This window comes from Triticum urartu, chromosome 2 (assembly GCF_003073215.2).
Source record: "Triticum urartu cultivar G1812 chromosome 2, Tu2.1, whole genome shotgun sequence".
NCBI classification, from domain to species: domain Eukaryota; kingdom Viridiplantae; phylum Streptophyta; class Magnoliopsida; order Poales; family Poaceae; genus Triticum; species Triticum urartu.
In genome coordinates this window covers 623088653-623113687 of record NC_053023.1, presented here as the reverse complement: position 1 = coordinate 623113687, position 25035 = coordinate 623088653, and the positions used below count along the sequence as shown (strand labels likewise).

General features: G+C 46.5%; 1 protein-coding gene and 1 pseudogene across 2 annotated transcripts; both read right to left on the bottom strand.

The window, feature by feature from the left end:
• Window positions 1-271: 271 nt before the first annotated feature.
• LOC125539257 lies at window positions 272-5419 on the bottom strand (annotated as a pseudogene).
• Window positions 5420-5708: 289 nt separating this feature from the next.
• On the bottom strand, window positions 5709-9460 carry LOC125539255 (serine/threonine-protein kinase D6PKL2). Of its 2 annotated transcripts, none has more exons than XM_048702668.1 (4): window positions 9004-9460; window positions 8814-8886; window positions 7375-8729; window positions 5709-6805 (listed from the first exon to the last, which is right to left on the bottom strand). In XM_048702668.1, the coding sequence occupies exons 3-4, from the start codon at window positions 8577-8579 to the stop codon at window positions 5935-5937; spliced, it is 2076 nt and encodes a 691-aa protein (XP_048558625.1). In that variant the 5' UTR covers window positions 8580-8729; window positions 8814-8886; window positions 9004-9460; the 3' UTR covers window positions 5709-5934. The 2 variants fall into 2 exon arrangements, with proteins under 2 accessions (XP_048558625.1, XP_048558624.1); XM_048702667.1 differs by having other exon boundaries at window positions 9174-9460.
• Window positions 9461-25035: the final 15575 nt, after the last annotated feature.

Sequence of the window (25035 nt, the reverse complement as noted above, 5' to 3'; positions counted from 1 at the left end):
CCTCCAGTCGTGACATTTCGCTACTGCAGTCCCTCAAACGATGAGGTGGCAACGTACAGCGAGTGAGACAGCGCCATGCAAGCAAAATACGTATGAAAACGGGCGCGGTGACCGTATGTGCGCACGCGGAACAAGTTTGTCAACCCGAACATTACAGTTTCTGAATTCAGTGACTTTTTTGCACGCGACGAACGAGCTTAGTGACTGTTGATGAATTTTACTCTAACACGGATGAGAACCTCATCTAGTAAGGGAAACATCAACAAACAACTTTAAAAAGAAAAATGTATCTCCTCGGTGCAGCAGAATGGCAAGTTAAATAGTAGCTTGAAGAGTATGTGGTCTGCGTTGATCATTTTGTGTTCCCGTATTATTTCATTTCACCGTGTTACACCAGCATAACGGAAATGATGCTACAGTTGTACTTAACTGAGGCCGGTGCAGACGAGGTAGAGTGGTGTGTGTGAATCAATAAACCTTCTCTCTGGACCCATATATTCACTATATCTTCGAGAGAGCCATGACATTGAAGTTGAGTGACTCAGAATACTCCACAATCCTCGTTTTTATGACTCTTGCAGCATCCTGCAATTGCATACAGCCAAGGAATAATAGGGTTCAGAAAATCACAAGTTTTTATATTTGTCACTGAATCTTCCTTCATAAGAGGTGATATAGCGGACCAGATTTTTCCAATCGAGTGCGCGTATTTACTACTCCCCTGTAAACTAATGTAAGACCTTTTAGGTCACTACTTTAATGATCTAAAAGGTCTTATATTAGCTTACAGAGGGAGCAAAAAATTAGGCTCGGCTTTATCTTTTGCAGATTTTGTGTTGGGCTGGACTGCTTCCATTTTTTTCTTTTGCAAAATGGTTGTGCGGTCGTGAGACCGCCCTGACTACTTAATGGGCCTGCGCACGAAAGCGGCTAAGCAGCTACTGATATCTTACTATGAAAATACGAATTGACTAAGCATTACGACATAATTTAGTGAAATGAAGAGCTACTAAGTAATACCGTCACAACCAAAACCCTTATGTTGGAAGTTATAAAAAGGCAACACTATCTTCCATACGCTGTTTACAGAATGAGAGATGCGGACAGCTGAACAATTTACCTGCAACAAGCTATCAGGAGAGGCGTGGCCATGATGTATCGGCTGCGGCTTTCCTCCATCAAGCTCATAAAGTTCACCTGGATGGAAAAGGGAAGGAAAAACAGAGAGTGAACAACAGATAAAGGGATGGTGACTTGTAACAAAATTCAATTATGATACTCTGGTAACGGATGGATATTTGTACAATGCATACCATCAACACACGTAAAACAAACGTAATGTTCAATTACCCCATCCTTGGCCTGCACAATAAAATATAGATATCTCAGAATGCAACCATTGATTAATTCATATTTAAACTGAGGATATATTACATAAACATATCTTCCATGAAAGTATTCAAATTATTGTGGTTGACAATTCTGTAATAACATGCTCCTTGTGGAAGTTGTGAACTAATGAACAATGTTCAATACCCATTCACAAATGAAATGACACATGAGCAACAACATTCACCCCAAGCTATTCAAACTGACAAACAAGAAACAACATGAAGGCAGAGAAGCAGGTAAACTGGCTAACAGTCAGGTCTCAAAATTCCGACAGGATCCAGTCACCGTGACCAGTTCCCAGTAAGAGAAGTTGGTGTTAGCAGATAGTTACTAGAAGCAGCGTGACTCTCATAATATAACACTCCATCGCCAAACAGTACCGTCATATTATTTGATCATCCGGGGCAATTATCAGTATGCTAGACGTAACTAAAGAAATTTTACGGCAGTCCTGACCTCTGTATCACCACCAGCAGCAGCAACAGAATGAGCGTCCTCCATTTCTTGGTCCTCCTCAAGAAAAGCAGCACGCTGATGATATCAAGTACTTTATAATTAGTACAGCGTAGAAGTCAATCCATAATAATAGTCTTTAACAAGAAAAGAAGTATGCATACATGGACTGCTAACCTGGATAGGATCCATATCAGCAGTTTGTTTATAAAATCTATGAAAATAGGACCCATCAACTGCAAAGATAAAACTACTAATCAAATATTGTCACAAGTCAAAAAGAGTGAGCATGAAAGGCAAGATACTCAACATAATATTATTATTCTTTTGAAGTAGTCTTGGTAGTTGGAAGTTGGAACTAGGCAAATTAAACTCATAAGTCTGGATAACTCATATTTATGTGTGACCAAAAGCATGCATTAGTATTGCAATATATAGAAACAAAACAGAGTATGCACATTCAAGTTCTTGGGAGCTAGATATAATTGTGAACTCTGGATTCCGGAAATACATTATTCATGTGATAGCAGGTCAAGTAAATGATTATCCATTATTACCTATTCTGTAAACTGTAGTGATAGATTATAACATTTCTCTACGGAAGGCATAGCAGGGATGAAGGAGTTCTTAAGGATCCTTGGTGAATTATTGGGTGGTCATACACTCATACTGATAGAATTGCATGAAACAGTGACTATGGTTGGACAGCCAAGATGAAATAAAATTTCACACAATAGTGTTTGTCTTGATGCACGTAGGCATAAATATTATGCATATCAATAGGAAGTTAAAACTCAAAACTGCTGTAAATACCTAGCTTGATTTCGGATACAGCATTCCCTATTGCATGAATAATACCAATTGTTCCGCAAGCATTGCCAACAGTCTGTTTTGTAAAATATACTTTCTTGTTGGGCTCCTGCATCATGAATTTTTCTGTATTATAAAGAAATAACCATATAGAAACTTGGGAAGGGGAGCCTTGGCACAGTGGAAAAGCTGTTGCCTTGTGACCATGAGGTCACGGGTTCGAGTCCTGGAAACAGCCTCTTGCAGAAATGTAGGGAAAGGCTGCGTACTATAGACCCAAAGTGGTCGGACCCTTCCCCGGACCCTGCGCAAGCGGGAGCTACGTGCACTGGGCTGCCCTTTAACCATATAGAAACTTGGCATAGGTTCCTTAAAAATCTTTGCAACAAATTTTAATGTGCACCAAGCCACCAACATCTGCTTAAGTCAAGATCATAAACAAATTATATTGTACTGTATCTCTGGCTATTTGGAAGCCATAAACCAATATTTATAGAACCCATGACATTATGAATATAGAAGAAAGAATAGATACCTAAGGGTGTGTTTGGTACATGGCACCAAGTGGAATGGAATGGGTCCGACCCGTGCTTGGGCCTCATTCTTGTGTTTGGTACACTACTAGAACCGGAACCCACTGGTTCCCAAAAAGGGAATATCCAGCCCAGATCCGGAACGCAGTCATTCCTCCAAATCGAAGGAACGACGCGGAACGCTCCCTCGCCCTCTCTCTCGTGCACAAACCGCATCGCCTCTGCCTCTCTGTACTGTGCCGCCGCCTGCTATTCTTCCTCGATCCACGACGCCGGCTGCTCCTCTGCCACGAACCGCGCTGCTGGCTGCCCATCTCCCGCGATCCGCGCTGCCTACTGCTCCTCTCCCTCGTCCCCTCCTCTCTCAACTGTGGCACGGTGGACGAACTGCTGCCTGGCGGCGGACGAGCAGATGCGGCCTGCGGGGCGGCGGGCGGCCTTCTCCAAGCAAGCGGCCATGCGAGTTGTTGGCCGCACGGCGACCAGCAGCAATCTGCGGCTACCAGTTGAGTCAAGCTCCGTCCAGCCACAACTGACCGGATGGATTCTTTGATTTAGCACTCCAGTCCGTCATGTTTGTTGTGAATTTGTTTGTTGCAAGGTAGAGTACCAACAATAGGTCAACTTCATCTCTCTAACGTGTGTCAGACTGTACAGTACATTTTTGGCAATATGTTTTGCTACCTTAACATGTGTTAATATGCAGTAGAAATCTATATGTGAGATGTCACCATTTCATCTCACTAACCAAACATCGAAATGGAACCATTCCATTCTACCTAATTGCCCATACCAAACCTATGTTTTTAAGGCGACGCCTTACCGCCTTAGGGAGGGGGGGCGCTTTGGCGCTAGGCGACGCCTAGGCGGGCGCTTTGGACGCCTAGGCGCCCAAAGCGGTCGATTTTCCAAAGCGGAGGGGGAGCGCTTCGACGCCTAGGCGTCGCCTAGGCGTCGCCTTAGGGACGCTTTAAAAACATAGTACCAAACACAGTGACGGAACCGACCCGTTCTACTGGAATGGAACCATTACATTCCATTCCACTTCGTCCCTGAACCAAACACACCCTAAGAAGCTGCTAACTATCGTGAATGGACACATTCATTATACTGAGTTGATTCACTAGTTGGAATTTGGGGAAACAAGTTTGATATGTCTGAGTGTTCAGCACAAAAATAAGTCAGCAGTAGAAATAAACTAACACAGTGGAACTTCTTGGTTAGCAAGCATGACACCATTCAATCAATTTAACCATTGATGTGCATTTTTTTTAACTTATTAAAAGGAGTATCCAAGGAAATACCCAATGACTAGGGGCGCCATGAAAATGGGTAAAGACCTACTGTTGGAAGTTTAAGCAGTTTAACATTCAATCAGTTTAAGCAGATAGCAGACACATCATGATCAGGTCCTGATGTCCTATGATTAGTTATGCTTTAGTATTATGGCAATATTTCGCCAAAGTTCAATTCTAGGAACACAGTGTTGCACACAGAATTCCTAGAAGCAGGTGAACGAACCAAATTATTTGCCAGGATTTAATGTGAAATCGAGTGATTTTGGTCAGGAAATTGTGCTGAGCATACTGACAGCCAAACTAACAATACAGATCAGTCTCACCTTGGTCTCCACCGTGGAGGTGGCCGAAGCATCGGATTCCTTCTTCCGATCCTGCTCACCAACACGCGGGTGGAAAACAAATCAGCTCCTCCCCACCATCCACCGGTACAAGCAACCCAAACAAAATCCCGCAGCCAATTAGGCGCCAGGACTGGGGAATCACCTGCGGGTAGAGCAGGAGGACGGCGAGGACCGGCTGGGGCACCATGGCGAGCATCTCGTCGTCGAGCCCGTACACGTCGCAGAACCCCACGCCCTCCGGGACCCCCAGCCCCCACATGAACTGCAACAGACCGTGGCGTAAGGGGACTGAGCGGGGAAGAGGAGAGGCCGAGGCGAAGCCCTGCCGGAGGTGGTGAGGAGGCGTGGGTACCTGGTTCATGACGTCGGGGTTGGCCTCCAGGGGAGCCACCGCTTCACCATGGCGGCCGACGTTGCCGGGGGAGGAGATGGTGAGTAGTGGCGGCGGAGGCGGTTTAGCGAGGTCGTGTTTTCTCTTGTGCGGCGGGGTGCTCAATGAACAGAATTTGTGTATCAATTTGTGTATCCGTCTAAACTTCTACTAACATTTCTGCACCCTACAGACTTCGTACTGAAACGACCCTCAAAAAAGAAAAAAGAAAAAGACTCCGTACTGAAACGGGTTCTCGAGCTGAGGAAATTAATACAGGCATACTCAGCTATTCCTTCCTTTGTGATAATTCACTGCATCTAAACTAGCGACTAATCACACGGAATTACATTTAGCTACAATTATATTCCACAAATTCTATTCTACAACCAGTAAGGAAAAAACTGGGTGGAGGGTTAACCAAAACGAGGGGGGCTGGTCAGTCAGAATGCCCGTTTGTCCTAGTGATGGCGTAAAACCCCGAAGACGCCACTCTTCCGAGTGTTTCTGCAATGCAAAATCTGTAGCACGCAAAACATGTTTAGAAACAGAGACCGGCTATTCCATCAGGATACTGAGATCAAACACACCTAGCTAATTTTGGCCAGTTCAGATGCAAGAAATTTGTAACAGCGGTGACTGACACAAACAGCACCGTAGAAATCACAACACCACACTGACCCAACAACACCAACAGTATGCAAACAACAAGCTCTGCCGCTAGGGCGCAAACTCTAAAAGAACTCAAAGTCAAGGTACTTCCCGCCGGACTTGGCGTCCGCGCCGACCACCCTCTTGTTGGTGCTCGCGACCGCCTCCGACACCCCGTACTTCACAGGCAGCTCGGCCTCGACGGGCCTCGGGACCTCGGGCGGCGTGCTGCACCGGATGAGGGCCCAGTTCACGCCCTCGAAGAACGGGTGCTGCTTGATCTCCGTCGCGCCCCTCTTCACGCCAAGGCGCTGCTGTGGTTCCTTGGCCAGGAGCCCCCTGATGAGGTCCCTGCCGGCGTAGCTCGTCGACGGCGACTCGGGGAACTTCAGCTGCTGACCGACCACGTTGAACAGCGTGGCGCGGTTGCCTGACCCCTTGAATGGTGTCTTGCCGTATAGAAGCTCGTGCAAGAAGATACCAAAGGTCCACCAGTCGACCGCACTTCCATGGCCTTCGCCTTTGATGATTTCTGGGGCCAAGTACTCGTGAGTCCCAACGAATGACATGGATCGAGCTGATGTTGGTTCTGCGAGGAGCTCGGGCAGGTTGATGGCACTCTGACCAAGGTCAGACCTTGTCTTTTTGGTCTTTTTCTTGCTCTTCTGACCAAACAATTTGGGCATGAAACAAGCTGGCTGAATACAGGCTGAAGTAGGCTCCATGCAAGTAGGTTGCACACAGAATGAACCACCCGCCCTTCTGGGATCAGAGTCAAAGGCCGATGTCCTGATTAGTGTAGGTGACACTGCACATCTCAGGGAGAGGTCGAAATCTGAAAGCATTATGTGGCCATCATCACGCACCAGAACATTTTCTGGCTTCAGGTCCCTGTAAACGACTCCCAGCATGTGCAGATACTCAATAGCTAGAAGAACTTCTGCAGCATAAAACCTGCTCAAAATCAGAGAGCACAATGTCAGTAATTTTAGTTGCAACTAGCCAACTAGGTATATGTTAAGCTACTGAATACCAAAATTCTGGTATTGAAGGATAAGATGCTAAAGCAAAAGCTAATTGGAGCATGGTTTATAATATCCCAAAATCATTTCAACCATGCTGCCTACATTTCAATCTATAAATTTATGCACCATTTACAAGCACACCTGCAGACTACATTTGAACAATTAACCTTTCTCTGCACACCATCTCATAACAGTCACAAGACCTTATTCAGAAATCCTGCCCAAGTAACTGGGCAACACTATATTAGCTGCTTCCTGAAGCCCCAAAAGATAAGCTTCCTATCAAACTATAGCTATACAGAATTTCTTTCCCTTGTGGAAACCATTTCCAACCCGGAATCCTTGCACAGTTCGGAAATTATGCTTCAGGCTCAACTGTCTAATATTAAAAAGCAGAAATAGTAATAACTCTAAGCTACATTAAATTGATAGCAAATGGAGTGCTAAACTTGACAACAAAAATACTGAATGTGAATACACGCTCATGATTTAATATACCTTGCTGCATACTCGGAGAAATATTTTCCTGGCTGTTTCTGTCGCAGAGTGTGCAAGTCGCCACCCGGACAAAATTCCATGACCAGACACGAGAACCTATCAGTCTCAAAATGTGTATACAGAGTTGGTAGGAATGGATGATCCAGAAGCTGTAGGATCTCCCTCTCAGTTTGAGCCCTGTTCAACTTCTTCCTGCTGGCCAAGGATGCCTTGTCCATTACTTTCATTGCAAAGTAGCACCTAGTCCCACTCAACTCTGAGAGGTATACACTGCCAATGTCACCACAGCCTAGACGCTTGAGCAGTCTAAAGTGGCTCATCCCAAGCACGCCATCGCGAATTCGCACAGCATGAATCGCCTTTCCTCTAGGATCATTCCCCTTATGAGGCTTGCTGGTGCCTCCAGTGATATGGCTCCAGCTGCTATCATCGCTAACACCACTGCTGTCACTTGCTCGGCTCATGCTTGTTTTTGCACTTTCTAAAGAGTCACCTCGAACACTACTCTTTACACTTCCAAAGCTCCTCTCTACAGTAAGCATGGTTCCGCTAGCTATGGCTTCACTTTTGTATGTGTTACTGCGGTTGCTCGCGATGCTCATGGCAGTGACCACCCCCATGCTGTCAATGCTGCTGTGAGGGCTGACATTGCCGCTGGGAGGGAGCGATGCATCCCAGACACAGTCCTTCTCCTCCGAATCCGGAGGCAAGGACACAGTTTCCGTAGCATGTGACGAGCGCGCCGTGGCCAACGACGCCACTGCAGCACCAGACACCTTCCTCTCCTCGGCCAAGCCTTCACCACTGCCTACACACACTGCATTTGCCTTCAGGCCTGTGACACGGAGCGAGAGGTCATCTATGAACGGCCCTTTCGCTGACAGTCCTCGCACGAGAGACACAGGCGGCTCGGGCTTCTCCTCATCAATGGCGACATAGACCGTCTTCATAAGATCCATATCAATTGGCTCCAGGGGGTGACTGGCCCCGGAGAAAGAACTCCGGCCACCCTCATCTGAGGAATCCACGCTCTGGAAGCTCTCCTCCCCATCATCTGGCAGATCCTTCTCATCCTGCTGCTGGGAGGTTTTCCCTTTCCATGACGCCTTTATCGGAATCGGCAGTGGCGGCTCCAGGCTCTGCACCTTCCGAGCGGTCACCACCAGAGGGTCTTCAGGCTCCGCAATCTTATCTACTATCTCCATTCAGCAGACCTTAGCATAACAAGTGCACAAACACCAAGCAAGAGCCGACCAAGACAAGGCAAATCCCAAGCGATTCTCTCCTCAACAAGACACAAGGACGACAGGAGTCCTGCACCGAGATGGCAAATTTCAGCACAGACAGCACTTCACCTGCAACAGTCACACACAGATTGGTTAAGGAGACGAGGAGAACAAAGTTTCTCTCCAGCCCAACACGGGTTCGAAGAATCAAACCTGCTCCTGGGCAATTTATCGGAAACCCAGCGAAAGCAGACCCCGGGAGTAGGAACAGGTCCAATCCTCCACCCTGCAGAACAGAATCACAAACCAATTCACCGGATTAGACGCGTACTTCCGCGAGAATGAGAAAACAACAACCCACCAAATCACGCCTGGTTCTTTCCTCAAACCCCGAGGCACCCACCAAAATCGCAGCAGAATCCCGCCAGCCTATGGACTCAGAATGCACCCACCCCGCGCCGCATTCAGATCTTCGCCGCCGGCGAACGCCGCGACGAGCGACGAAGCGCGGCGGCCGCCGGTTCCCCAGCCGAACCAAACAAGGAAACAAATCGAAGGAAAATAATCAATCACCTCGAACGGGGGAAAGCGGAGATCCCAGAGACGACGGACGCCTCGGCCTCCGGGACGACGCGCCGCGCTCTTGGCCACGGCTCCTCCCCGCCACCACCGCGCACCAGTGCCGCCGCCGCCGCTGCTGCTGCTAGCGCCAGTCCCAGCCAGAGTAACTCCGCACCCAGACGCGCTCTGCACCTCTCTCTCTCTCTCTCTCTCTCTCTCTCTCTCTCTGCGCTTGTGAGGAGGACTGATGAGGGGAGGCAGAGCGCGACGGAGGGGGGGAAAGCGAAAGGCGTGGGAGTGGTGGGGGCTGGATTTGTTCCCGTTCTGTTTTGAGAAGAAAAAAATAATAAAGCGGAAAGCGGCGAAAAGGTTGCGCGTGGGCTGCTGCTAAGCACCGTTTTCCCGCGGCTAATCACTCTCGCGCTTTATCAGCTTTCCCTAACCACACCACACAGCTTTGCTCGCTCGCTCTGGCCCGTCCCTTTCTTCCTCGTTACCCATCCAACCCCACACCGATGTCCTGCTGCCAAAATGAAAAAAAAAAACTACACTGATGTTTTCTCATCTGTGAGACAAGAGGCAACCTCTCAAGTCTCAACTGTGTCACAATTAACAAAATAATAGTACCCCCCGCAAAAAAAAAATAGTACAATCAGAATGGGTCTGATGGTACTACTTTTTTTGGTAAAAATAGGCAAAGGGAATTTATTGTTGTTGTACTGGAGTACTAGCATCTTCTTCTTGATAGCGGAATTAATGGTTTCTTCTTCAGCAGAGCCGAATTAATTGCTGCGTTGATACGGGTCGGAGCTTTGGGGCGTGCCTGGGCCGACGTGTGGGACCATGGTGTAGCTTCTTTGCGCTACACCGGGACCACCTGTCACCATCACTTGGGGAGTGCGGCCGGAATGAGGACGGACGCATACGTGACTCGTTCAATGATGCCGTTTTGGAGGACCTGTTCACCCGCTCATCACGCTCGTCGGTGTCGAGTAATTTGAGCAACGGCGCCGGCTACTGTAGAAGGTTTTTTACCGTCTCTGCTGATGGGACGAAAAGTTTACGTGTACAGTTAAGAGATATTGTCAACCTTAGGCCAACTCCACTCGCGAGTATTCGTCTGGGTCAAAACAAACAAAAACGGCGAACCAATCTGTGGTTCAATAGTTAAAGAAATTGTGATATCCTCAGCCCATTAGGGTTCAAATTCTGATGCTCGCATTTATTCATGCATTTTTTTCAAGGTTTCCGGCGATGCACATTCAGTGGGAGAAGAAGTTTCCATCGACGACGAGGTGGCTACGGTGACTTCGTAAATTTTAAGATGATATGACGGTTCAGTCTTTCAGAGGTGCTCATAGGGGTAGGGGGTGCGTGTGTGCGTTCATAGGGATGAGCGTATGCGCGTGTATATGAGCGCTTGCATCTGTACTGTGTTCAAAACAAACTGAAAACGTGACCCAACGCGCCGACGCAAACGAATGGGCGTCAGCACGGACACATGTGACGCTCTCTCTTGTTCTCCCCCAGCCCGCACGTCGGTGGCACATCAGCCATTCACCCTCCCTCCACACCCGACCTCATCCGATCGTGCTGCCCTCACCATCGCTGCCCACTTTTTCCGAGGACACCGCCCGCATCCACCCACTCCCCCACCTCCACGCCACATCGGAGGCCCACTCTTGTCGACATTGGTGGCCCTTTCTCGCCACCGCCGTCGTAGCACGAGAAGGCATGGTCTAGCAGCGCTTCCACAACTGTCGGCCTCGCGCTCCACTTTGATAGGCCTGCTACCTATATGGGGAGGGCATAAGGCTCTTCAGCGGCCGCTACCCCACCACACTCAGAAAGGTGTTTGACGTTTTGCCCGCAAGGTACCATGGATAGTGAGGATGAGTTCCTTTTCAATAACTTCATGTGTTCACCTGACAATTCATCGTCCGACGATGAGGATTTTGTGGTTGTGACTATAGTCGTCAACGAACACATTGGTAGGCAGCGGACGAGCTTTAGGGGATCAATCTCGGGCCATGCTCCGGCGTTGAATTACAACAGAGCGGCGGCCATTGCCTACTCTTCGTCGGTTTACAATAAAGCAAACCGAAGTGTTGTGAAGCTCCCCCATAAAACTGGCTCTAGAAGTTACATTGCAACTTATCACAGTTTGATAAGCACCCCAGCTTCATACATGCAAATTATCGCATTTTTATAAGTAAATGGCCTGCGGCAATAACGTTCATCATATTCTGTTTGATGTACTAGTGTAATGAGCAAAACGAAAAACCTACACCTATTGAATTTTTTAACCAACCCACATCAGAAAGAAGGATGGGGTGATGAGTGAGACTACGGCAAAAGCAATCGTAAGCGTTCTGGAATTTGTTGATTTCACATGTAATGTTCCACCCAAAATATTATGTTTGTAAGACCGTACCAACAACGCTTCAACCATATTGCAGAAGGAAATGAAGGACAAGCAACACGCAACTCCAGCAGTAGGTGAAGAGCCAAAAACAGATGTGCGGATTGTGCAGAGGTTCTCAAGGGCGTTTCCAAGCATAGCACGTTCCTCGCAAGCATGGGAGAGTCATCTTCCTCCAGGCAGAAGTCAACCTCTCATGAACACATTAGAGAGCTTGAAGAGAGGCTTGTAACTCATGAGGTAGCTGCGAGATCAGCATTTGATAGGGTATCAAGAAGAGCTGAATGCAAGAATGGTAATGCAACAACAGGAAATCGAAGAGATGAAAGCAAAGCAGCTAGATGAAATTGCACCTCTCAAGAAGGCACGTGAGGAGAAAACTTCTTCTATAGAACAGAAGCAATCGCAACTAGAAGGAACTTTAGGTTTTCTCTTAAGGATGCAGGATGACTCTGACAAAAGCATGTCGCGGCCTATTTTGGGGGGCTTTGACAACACCTTGTCGCTACCCTGATGGTGGTATTTTTCGTCCGAAAACTTATGGTCGTCCCTTATTATATTTTGTAATGTGTGGTAAATTGTCGGTTTCCTTTTATGTCATGTATGATACTTCCTCAGTTGGCTGATCATTATCAGAATTGTGTCAAGCATGTCTGTTTTCAGTTTTAACGAAAGTCATTTCATTCTCATATTTGATATTTTACAAATTTTAAAATTTAAATTTAAATTTGGTTGGCAGTTGCAACAATGAATAAACTGTGACGGAAATGTGCGTCGTCACCAGCTTCTGGACCCACATGTAAGCAGCCACGTCAACATCCCATGGACCCAGATGTCAGGATCTTTGACCGGTCAAACCTGATTATCACTAACGGGCACCATTAGTGATAAAACCTTAGCCGAGCCCCGCTGTTAGGTGCCACGTCGGCATATTATGGGCCCATACGTCAGATTCATTGACTGGTCATGCATGTTGGGTTGGTTGTTAGTATATACGGTAGTGACATTTTCTGGCCGTCGCAGAAGATAGTTTTGTCGACATTTTTTGGTCTGTCGGCTAAGATACGATCTTGTGTAACGGAGGAAGTGGTACCGTCGAGATTTTATTTTCTATGATGACGCTTTGGTGGTGGTGGGGGTGATGGACGGAAAACGTCGCCAGTGTATTTTCCGCGATGAAAAAGGGTTATACATGACACAAGTGAAACGGCGCAAAATACAACAAATTTTGTAGTGGTAGTGGTGGTGAGCCTGTTCCAGTCACTTGGGAGGTGGGGAGTGTGGCACCGCCTGTCACTCTATACTAGCGACTTAGTCTTTCTGATCAAGCCGCTAGCACATGAGGCCAAGGTAGTACTACACCTCCTTCGCATCTTCAGCGGAGGCTCTTCTGCAACCTAACAAAAAGTTCAATTTCTCCCACTTGAGGTGTGTGTGTGGGTCTAGAGACAATATTGAGGGTGCTTCAATCCCGTGCATCCTTTCCTGATAAGAAAAATGGGGCTTCCCATCTTGACGACGACCCTAACCAAGACCGACCTATTTGTCAGCCAACGAACCCCCGGGAAAAGGGGTGTTGAGAACTTGCTCAATGGACTCTCGCTCCTCCCGGGTGAGTTGTGGACCATCATACTACCTATTACCCACCACAACATTCCGGTTACGGCAGATGGATCGACTGGAGCACCCTCACGAAGGCTAGACCATGGAGTTGATGTGCCAGCCGTGAAAACCTTTGCTACATATTGATACGTCTCCGGCGTATCTATAATTTTTTATTGTTCCATGTTGTTTTATTATCAATCTTGGATGTTTTATAATCATTTTATAGTCATTTTATATCATTTTGGTACTAACCTATTGACATAGTGCTCAGTGACAGTTCCTGTTTTTTCCATGTTTTTTACATCGCAGGAAATCAATATCAAACGGAGTCCAAATGGCACAAAACTTTACGATGATTTTTTATGCGCCAAAAGGAAGCAGATGGGCCCTGATTGCACCTAGGGGGTGCCCCGAGGGGGCACAACCCACCAGGGCGCGCCAGGAGGCCCTGGCGCGCCCCGGTGGGTTGTGCCCACCTCGGGTGCCCCCCGGACCGCCTCTTTGCTCTATAAATACCCAAATATTCCTAAAACCCTAGGGGAGTCGACGAAATATGCATCCAGCCGTTGTAGAGTCCAGAAACACCAGATCCAATCTAGACACCATCACGGAGGGGTTCACCACTTCCATTGGTGCCTCTCCGATGATGTGTGAGTAGTTCTTTGTAGACCTTCGGGTCCGTAGTTAGTAGCTAGATGGCTTCATCTCTCTCTCTCTCTCTCTTGATTCTCAATACAATGGTCTCTTGGAGATCCATATGATGTAACTCTTTTGCGGTGTGTTTGTTGGGATCGATGAACTTCGAGTTTATGATCAGATCTATGTTTTTATATCCATGAAAGTATTTGAGTTTCTTTCATCTCTTTTATGCATGATCTCTTAGAGCCCTCGTATTTCTTCTCTGATATTTGAGTTTTGTCTGGCCAACTCGATCTATTTATCTTGCAATGGGAAGAGGTGCCCGGTAGTGGGTTCGATCTTACAGTGCTTGATCCCAGTAACAGAAAGGGAACCAACACGTATGTATCGTTGCTACTAAGGATAAAAAGACGAGATCTATATCTACCGCCATATAGATAAACGGATCTTGTCTACATCATGTCATCGTTCTTATTGCATTACTCCGTTTTCCCATCAACTTAATACACTAGATGCATGTTGTATAGCAGTCGATGCGTGGAGTAATAGTAGTAGATGCAGGCGGGAGACGGTCTACTAATCTTGGACGTGATGCCTATGTAATGATCATTGCCTGGATACCATCATAATTATTTGAAGTTCTATCAATTGCCCGACAGTAATTTGTTTACTCACCATTTGCTATTTTTCTCGAGAGAAGCCACTAGTGAAACCTACGGCCCCCGGGTCTTATTTCTCATATATTTGTCTTTGCGATCTATTTTTTCGTTGCATTTATATTTAGATCTATTAAACCAAAAATCCAAAAATACTTTGTTGCACTTTATTTTATTTGTGATCTATTTATCCAATCAATTACAACTTTCTCCTGTCAACACGCAATTTCTGGCGCCGTACCCCGAAAGGGATTGACAACCCCTTTAACACGTCGGGTTGCGAGGTGTTGTTATCTGTGTGCAGGGGCTGTTGATACGTCTCCAACATATATATAATTTTTTCTCCATGCTATATTATCTACTGTTTTGGACATTATTTGGCTTTATTATCCACTTGTATATTATTTTTGGGACTAACTGTTGGAAATATGCCCTAGAGGCAATAATAAAAGCATTATTATTATATTTCCTTGTTCATGATAATTGTCCTTTATTCATGCTATAATTGTGTTATCCGGATATCGTAATACATGTGTGAATAATAGACATCAACATGTCCCTAGTAAGCCTCTAGTTGACTAGCTCGTTGATCAATAGATAGTCATGGTTTCCTGACTATGGGCATTGGATGTCATTGATAACGAGATCACATCATTAGGAGAATGATGTGATGGACAAGACCCAATCCTAAACATAGCACAAGATCGTATAGTTCGTTTGCTAGAGTTTTTCCAATGTCAAGTATCCTTTCCTTAGACCATGAGATCGTGTAACTCCCGGATACCGTAGGAGTGCTTTGGGTATACCAAACGTCACAACGTAACTGGGTGACTATAAAGGTATACTACGGGTATCTCCGAAAGTGTCTGTTGGGTTGACACAGATCAAGACTGGGATTTGTCACTCAGTATGACGGAGAGGTATCACTGGGCCCACTCGGTAATGCATCATCATTATGAGCTCAAAGTGACCAAGTGTCTGGTCACGGGATCATGCATTACGGTATGAGTAAAGTGACTTGCCGGTAACGAGATTGAACAAGGTATTGGGATACCGACGATCGAATCTCGGGCAAGTAGCATACCGATTGACAAAGGGAATTGTATACGGGGTTGCTTGAATCCTCGGCATCGTGGTTCATCCGATGAGATCATCGAGGAGCATGTGGGAGCCAACATGGGTATCCAGATCCCGCTGTTGGTTATTGACCGGAGAGCGATCTCGGTCATGTCTACATGTCTCCCGAACCCGTAGGGTCTACACACTTAAGGTTCGGTGACGCTAGGGTTGTAGGGATATGTATATGCAGTAACCCGAATGTTGTTCGGAGTTCCGGATGAGATCCCGGATGTCACGAGGAGTTCCGGAATGGTCCGGAGGTAAAGAATTATATATAGGAAGTGCTATTTCGGCCGTCGGGACAAGTTTCGGGGTCACCGGTATTGTACCGGGACCACCGGAAGGGTCCCGGGGGTCCACCGGGTGGGGCCACCTATCCCGGAGGGCCCCATGGGATGAAGTGGGAAGGGATCCAGCCCAAAGTGGGCTGGGGCGCCACTTCCCCTAGGGCCCATGCGCCTAGGGTGGGGGAAACCCTAAAGGGGGGGGCGCCCCCTTGCTTGGGGGGCAAGCCCCCCACCCCTTGGCCGCCGCCCCCCTAGGAGATTGCATCTCCTAGGGCCGGCGCCCCCCCCCTAGGCCCCCCTATATATAGTGGGTGGGATGGAGGACCTCTTACTTTTGCCTTTGGTGCCTCCCTCTCCCTCTCCAACACATCCTCCTCCTCCATAGAGCTTGGCGAAGCCCTGCCGGAGTACTGCAGCTCCACCACCACCACGCCGTCGTGCTGCTGCTGGAGCCATCTTCCTCAACCTCTCCTTTCCCCTTGCTGGATCAAGAAGGAGGAGACGTCACGCTGACCGTACGTGTGTTGAACGCGGAGGTGCCGTCCGTTCGGTGTTAGGATCTCCGGTGATTTGGATCACGTCGAGTATGACTTCCTCATCCCCGTTCTTTGAACGCTTCTGCGCGTGATCTACAAAGGTATGTAGATGCAGTCCGATCACTCGTTGCTAGATGAATCATAGATGGATCTTTGTGAAACCGTAGGAAAATTTTTTGTTTTCTGCAACGTTCTCCAACAGTGGCATCATGAGCCAGGTTTATGCGTAGTTCCTTTTGCACGAGTAGAACACAATTTGTTGTGGGCGTAGATGTTGTCAACTTTCTTGCCGCTACTAGTCTTATCATGCTTCAACGGTATTGTGGGATGAAGCGACCCGGACCAACCTTACACGTACGCTTACGTGAGACCGGTTCCACCGACTGACATGCACTAGTTGCATAAGGTGGCTGGCGGGTGTCTGTCTCTCCCACTTTAGTTGGAGCGGATTCGATGAAAAGGGTCCTTATGAAGGGTAAATAGAAGTTGACAAATCACATTGTGGCTTTCACGTAGGTAAGAAAACGTTCTTGCTAGAACCCTATTTCAGCCACGTAAAACATGCAACAACAATTAGAGGACGTCTAACTTGTTTTTGCAGCAAGTGTTCTGTGATGTGATATGGCCAAAGTTGTGATGAATGATGAATGATATATATGTGATGTATGAGATGTTCATGCTATTGTAATAGGAATCACGACTTGCATGTCGATGAGTATGACAACCGGCAGGAGCCATAGGAGTTGTCTTTATTTTTTTGTATGACCTGCGTGTCATTGAGAAACGCCATGTAAATTGCTTTACTTTATTGCTAAACGCGTTAGCCGTAGTAGTAGAAGTAATAGTTGGCGAGCAACTTCATGGAGACACGATAATGGAGATCATGGTGTCATGCCGGTGACAAGATGATCATGGAGCCCCAAGATGGAGATCAAAGGAGCTATGTGATATTGGCCATATCATGTCACTTTTATTATTTGATTGCATGTGATGTTTATCATGTTTCTGCATCTTGTTTACTTATAACGACGGTAGTAAATAAGATGATCCCTCATAATAATTTCAAGAAAGTGTTCCCCCTAACTGTGCACCGTTGCAACAGTTCGTTGTTTCGAAGCACCACGTGATGATCGGGTGTTAGATTCCAACATTCACATACAACGGGTGTAAGACAGATTTACACATGCAAACACTTAGGTTGACTTGACAAGCCTAGCATGTACAGACATGGCCTTGGAACACAGAAGACCGAAAGGTCGAGCATGAGTCGTATAGAAGATACGATCAACATGAAGATGTTCACCGATGTTGACTGGTCCGTCTCACGTGATGATCGGACACGGCCTAGTTAACTCGGATCATGTTATACTTAGATTACTGGAGGGATGTCTATCTAAGTGGGAGTTCATTGAATAATTTGATTAGATGAACTTAATTATCATGAACTTAGTCTAAAATCTTTACAATATGTCTTGTAGATCAAATGGCCAACGTTGTCCTCAACTTCAACGCGTTCCTAGAGAAAACCAAGCTGAAAGACGATGGCAGCAACTATACGGACTGGGTTCGGAACCTGAGGATCATCCTCATAGCTGCCAAGAAAGATTATGTCCTACAAGCACCGCTAGGTGATGCACCTGTTCTCCCTGCAGAACAAGACGTTATGAACGCTTGGCAGGCACGTACTGATGACTACTCCCTTGTTCAGTGCGGCATGCTTTACAGCTTAGAGCCGGGACTCCAAAAACGTTTTGAGAGACACGGAGCATATGAGATGTTCGAAGAGCTGAAAATGGTTTTCCAAGCTCATGCCCGGGTCAAGAGATATCAAGTCTCCGACAAGTTCTTTAGCTGTAAGATGGAGGAAAAAAGTTCTGTCAGTGAGCACATACTCACTATGTCTGGGTTGCATAACCGCTTAACTCAGCTGGGAGTTAATCTCCCGGATGACGCGGTCATTGACAGAATCCTTCAGTCGCTTCCACCGAGCTACAAGAGCTTCAATATGCAGGGGATGGAAAAGATCATTCCTGGAGTATTTGCAATGCTGAAATCAGCAGAGGTAGAAGTCAAAAAGGAACATCAAGTGTTGATGGTGAATAAAACCACTAAGTTCAAGAAGGGCAAGGGTAAGAAAGCCTTCAAGAAGTACGGCAAGGGAGTTGCCGCGCCCGGCAAGCAAGCTGCCGGGAAGAAGCCAAAGAATGGACCCAAGCCCGAGACTGAGTGCTTTTATTGCAAGGAAAGTGGTCACTGGAAGCGGAATTGCCCCAAATACTTAGCGGACAAGAAGGCCGGCATCACGAAAGGTATATGTGATATACATGTAATTGATGTGTACCTTACCAGTACTCGTAGTAGCTCCTGGGTATTTGATACCGGTGCGGTTGCTCACATTTGTAACTCAAAACAGGAGCTGCGGAATAAGCGGAGACTGGCGAAGGACGAGGTGACGATGCACGTCAGGAATGGTTCCAAGGTCAATGTGATCGCCGTCGGCACGCTACCTCTACATTTACCTTCGGGATTAATTTTAAACCTTAATAATTGTTATTTAGTGCCAGCTTTAAGCATGAACATTGTATCAGGATCTCGTTTAATTCGAGATGGCTACTCATTTAAATCCGAGAATAATGGTTGTTCTATTTATATGAGAGATATGTTTTATGGTCATGCTCCGATGGTGAATGGTTTATTCTTCATGAATCTCAAGCGTAATGCTACACATGTTCATAGTGTGAGTACCAAAAGATGTAAGATTGATAATGATAGTCCCACATACTTGTGGCACTGCCGCCTTGGTCACATAGGTGTCAAACGCATGAAGAAGCTCCATGCTGATGGACTTTTAGAGTCTCTTGATTACGAATCATTTGACACGTGCGAACCATGCCTCATGGGTAAAATGACCAAGACTCCGTTCTCAGGAACAATGGAGCGAGCAACCAACTTATTGGAAATCATACATACTGATGTGTGCGGTCCAATGAGTGTTGAGGCTCGCGGTGGCTATCGTTATGTTCTCACCCTCACTGATGACTTGAGTAGATATGGGTATGTCTACTTAATGAAACACAAGTCTGAGACCTTTGAAAAGTTTAAGGAATTTCAGAGTGAGGTTGAGAATCAACGTGACAGAAAAATCAAGTTCCTGCGATCAGATCGTGGAGGAGAATACTTGAGTCACAAATTTGGCACACACTTAAGAAAATGTGGAATAGTTTCACAACTCACGCCGCCTGGAACACCTCAGCGTAATGGTGTGTCCGAACGTCGTAATCGCACTCTATTAGATATGGTGCGATCTATGATGTCTCTTACCGATTTACCGCTATCTTTTTGGGGCTATGCTTTAGAGACTGCCGCATTCACTTTAAATAGGGCTCCGTTGAAATCCGTTGAGACGACACCGTATGAATTATGGTTTGGGAAGAAACCTAAGCTGTCGTTTCTAAAAGTTTGGGGATGCGATGCTTATGTCAAGAAACTTCAACCTGAAAAGCTCGAACCCAAGTCAGAAAAATGCGTCTTCATAGGATACCCTAAAGAAACTATTGGGTATACCTTCTACCTCAGATCCGAAGGCAAGATCTTTGTTGCCAAGAATGGATCCTTTCCTAGAGAAGAGTTTCTCTCGAAAGAAGTAAGTGGGAGGAAAGTAGAACTTGATGAAGTATTACCTCTTGAACCGGAAAATGGCGCAACTCAAGAAAATGTTCCTGAGGTGCCTGCACCGACTAGAGAGGAAGTTAATGATGATGATCAAGATACTTCTGATCAAGCTCCTACTAAAATTCGAAGGTCCACAAGGACACGTTCCGCACCAGATTGGTACGGCAACCCTGTCTTGGAAATCATGTTGTTAGACAACGGTGAACCTTCGAACTATGAAGAAGCGATGGCGGGCCCGGATTCCGACAAATGGCTGGAAGCCATGAAATCCGAGATAGGATCCATGTATGAAAACGAAGTATGGACTTTGACTGACTTGCCCGTTGATCGGCGAGCCATAGAAAATAAATGGATCTTTAAGAAGAAGACAGACGCGGATGGTAATGTGACCATCTATAAAGCTCGGCTTGTCGCTAAGGGTTATCGACAAGTTCAAGGGGTTGACTACGATGAGACTTTCTCACCGGTAGCGAAGCTAAAGTCCGTCCGAATCATGTTAGCAATTGCCGCATTCTATGATTATGAGATATGGCAAATGGACGTCAAAACGGCATTCCTTAATGGTTTCCTTAAGGAAGAATTGTATATGATGCAGCCGGAAGGTTTTGTCGATCCTAAGAATGCTGACAAGGTGTGCAAGCTCCAACGCTCGATTTATGGGCTGGTGCAAGCATCTCGGAGTTGGAACATTCGCTTTGATGAGATGATCAAAGCGTTTGGGTTTATGCAGACTTATGGAGAAGCCTGTGTTTACAAGAAAGTGAGTGGGAGCTCTGTAGCATTTCTCATATATATGTAGATGACATACTTTTGATGGGAAATGATATAGAGCTTTTGGACAGCATTAAGGCCTACTTGAATAAGAGTTTTTCAATGAAGGACCTTGGAGAAGCTGCTTATATATTAGGCATCAAGATCTATAGAGATAGATCAAGACGCCTCATAGGTCTTTCACAAAGCACATACCTTGATAAGATATTGAAGAAGTTCAATATGGATCAGTAAAGAAGGGGTTCTTGCCATGTGTTACAAGGTGTGAAATTGAGTCAGCTCAATGTCCGACCACGGCAGAAGATATAGAAGAGATGAGTGTCATCCCCTATGCCTCAGCCATAGGTTCTATATGTATGCCATGCTGTGTACCACCTGATGTAAACCTTGCCGTAAGTTTGGTAGGAAGGTACCAAAGTAATCCCGGCAAGGAACACTGGACAACGGTCAAGAATATCCTGAAGTACCTGAAAAGGACTAAGGAAATGTTTCTCGTTTATGGAGGTGACGAAGAGCTCGTCGTAAAAGGTTACGTCGACGCTAGCTTCGACACAGATCTGGATGACTCAAGTCACAAACCGGATACGTGTATATTTTGAATGGTGGGGCAGTAAGCTGGTGCAGTTGCAAGCAGAGCGTCGTGGCGGGATCTACATGTGAAGCGGAGTACATGGCAGCCTCGGAGGCAGCGCATGAAGCAATTTGGGTGAAGGAGTTCATCACCGACCTAGGAGTCATACCCAATGCGTCGGGGCCAATCAAACTCTTCTGTGACAACACTGGAGCTATTGCTCTTGCCAAGGAGCCCAGGTTTCACAAGAAGACAAGGCACATCAAGCGTCGCTTCAACTCCATTCGTGAAAATGTTCAAGATGGAGACATAGATATTTGTAAAGTACATACGGACCTGAATGTAGCAGATCCATTGACTAAATCTCTCCCTAGGGCAAAACATGATCAACACCAGAATTCCATGGGTGTTCGATTCATCACAATGTAACTAGATTATTGACTCTAGTGCAAGTGGGAGATTGTTGGAAATATGCCCTAGAGGCAATAATAAAAGCATTATTATTATATTTCCTTGTTCATGATAATTGTCCTTTATTCATGCTATAATTGTGTTATGCGGAAATCGTAATACATGTGTGAATAATAGACACCAACATGTCCCTAGTAAGCCTCTAGTTGACTAGCTCGTTGATCAATAGATAGTCATGGTTTCCTGACTATGGGCATTGGATGTCATTGATAACGAGATCACATCATTAGGAGAATGATGTGATGGACAAGACCCAATCCTAAACATAGCACAAGATCGTATAGTTCATTTGCTAGAGTTTTCCAATGTCAAGTATCCTTTCCTTAGACCATGAGATCGTGTAACTCCCGGATACCGTAGGAGTGCTTTGGGTATACCAAACGTCACAACGTAACTGGGTGACTATAAAGGTATACTACGGGTACCTCATAAAGTGTCTGTTGGGTTGACACAGATCAAGACTGGGATTTGTCACTCCGTATGACGGAGAGGTATCACTGGGCCCACTCGGTAATGCATCATCATTATGAGCTCAAAGTGACCAAGTGTCTGGTCACGGGATCATGCATTACGGTACGAGTAAAGTGACTTGCCGGTAACGAGATTGAACAAGGTATTGGGATACCGACGATCGAATCTCGGGCAAGTAGCATACCGATTGACAAAGGGAATTGTATATGGGGTTGCTTGAATCCTCGACATTGTGGTTCATCCGATGAGATCATCGAGGAGCATGTGGGAGCCAACATGGGTATCCAGATCCCGCTGTTGGTTATTGACTGGAGAGCGATCTCGGTCATGTCTACATGTCTCCCGAACCCGTAGGGTCTACACACTTAAGGTTCGGTGACGCTAGGGTTGTAGGGATATGTATATGCAGTAACCCGAATGTTGTTTGGAGTCCTGGATGAGATCCCGTACGTCACGAGGAGTTCCGGAATGGTCCAGAGGTAAAGAATTATATATAGGAAGTGCTATTTCGGCCGTCGGGACAAGTTTCGGGGTCACCGGTATTGTACCGGGACCACCGGAAGGGTCCCGGGGGTCCACCGGGTGGGGCCACCTATCCCGGAGTGCCCCATGGGCTGAAGTGGGAAGGGATCCAGCCCAAAGTGGGCTGGGGCGCCACTTCCCCTAGGGCCCATGCGCCTAGGGTGGGGGAAACCCTAGAGGGGGGGCGCCCCCTTGCTTGGGAGGCAAGCCCCCCACCCCTTGGCCGCCGCCCCCCTAGGAGATTGCATCTCCTAGGGCCGGCGCCCCCCCTAGGCCCCCCTATATATAATGGGGGGGATGGAGGACCTCTTACTTTTGCCTTTGGTGCCTCCCTCTCCCTCTCCAACACATCCTCCTCCTCCATAGAGCTTGGCGAAGCCCTGCCGGAGTACTGCAGCTCCGCCACCACCACGCCGTCATGCTGCTGCTGGAGCCATCTTCCTCAACCTCTCCTTTCCCCTTGCTGGATCAAGAAGGAGGAGACGTCACGCTGACCGTACGTGTGTTGAACGCGGAGGTGCCGTCCGTTCGGTGCTAGGATCTCCGGTGATTTGGATCACGTCGAGTACGACTTCCTCATCCCCGTTCTTTGAACGCTTCTGCGCGTGATCTACAAAGGTATGTAGATGCAATCCGATCACTCGTTGCTAGATGAACTCATAGATGGATCTTGGTGAAACCGTAGGAAATTTTTTTGTTTTCTGCAACGTTCTCCAACATTAACCTATTAACGGAGGCCCAGCCGAGAATTGCTGTTTTTTTGCCTGTTTTAGGGTTTCGAAGAAAAGGAATATCAAACGGAGTCCAAACGGAATGAAACCTTCAGAAACGTGATTTTCTCATTAGATAAGATCAAGGAGACTTGGACCCTCCGTCAAGAAAGCCACGATGCGGTCACGATGGTGGAGGGTGCGCCCCCCTAGGGCGCGCCCCCTGCCTCGTGGGCCCCTTGAAGCTCCACCGACATACTTCTTCCTCCTATATATACCTACGTACCCCTAAACGATCGGGGACAGAGCCAAAAACCTAATTCCACCGCCGCAATTTTCTGTATCCACAAGATCCCATCTTGGGGCCTATTCCGGAGCTCCGCCGGAGGGGGCATCGATCATGAAGGGCTTCTACATCATCATCGAAGCCCCTCCGATGAAGTGTGAGTAGTTTACTTCAGACCTACGGGTCCATAGTTAGTAGCTAGATGACTTCTTCTCTCTTTTTGGATCTCAATACAATGTTCTCCCCCTCTCTCGTAGAGATCTATTTGATGTAATCTTATTTTTGCGATGTGTTTGTTGAGATCAATGAATTGTGGGTTTATGATCAAGTCTATCTATGAATAATATTTGAATCTTCTCTGAATTCTTTTATGTGTGATTGGTTATCTTTGCAAGTCTCTTCGAATTATTAGTTTGGTTTGGCCTACTAGATTGGTTGTTCTTGCCATGTGAGAAGTGCTTAGCTTTGGGTTCGATCTTGCGGTGTCCTTTCCCAGTGACAGAAGGGGCAGCAAGGCACGTATTGTATTGTTGCCATCGAGGATAACAAGATGGGGTTTTTATCATATTGCATGAAACTATCCCTCTACATCATGTCATCTTGCTTAAGGCGTTACTCTGTTTTTAACTTAATACTCTAGATGCATGCTGGATAGCGGTCGATGAGTGGAGTAATAGTAGTAGATGCAGGCAGGAGTCGGTCTACTTGTCTCGGACATGATGCCTATATACATGATCATACCTAGATATTCTCATAACTATGCTCAATTCTGTCAATTGCTCAACAGTAATTTGTTCACCCACCGCAGAATACTTATGCTATTGAGAGAAGCCACTAGTGAAACCTATGGCCCCCGGGTCTCTTTCTCATCATATCAATCTCCATCACTTTATTATTGCTTTGCTTTTACTTTGCCTTTTACTTTTTACTTTGCATCTCTATACCAAAAATACCAAAAATATTATTTATCATCTCTATCAGATCTCACTTTCGTAAGTGACCGTGAAGGGATTGACAACCCCTAAGCGTGTTGGTTGCGTTGAGCTATTGTTTTTGTGTAGGTACGAGGGACTCGCACGTAGCCTCCTACTGGATTGATACCTTGGTTCTCAAAAACTAAGGGAAATACTTATGCT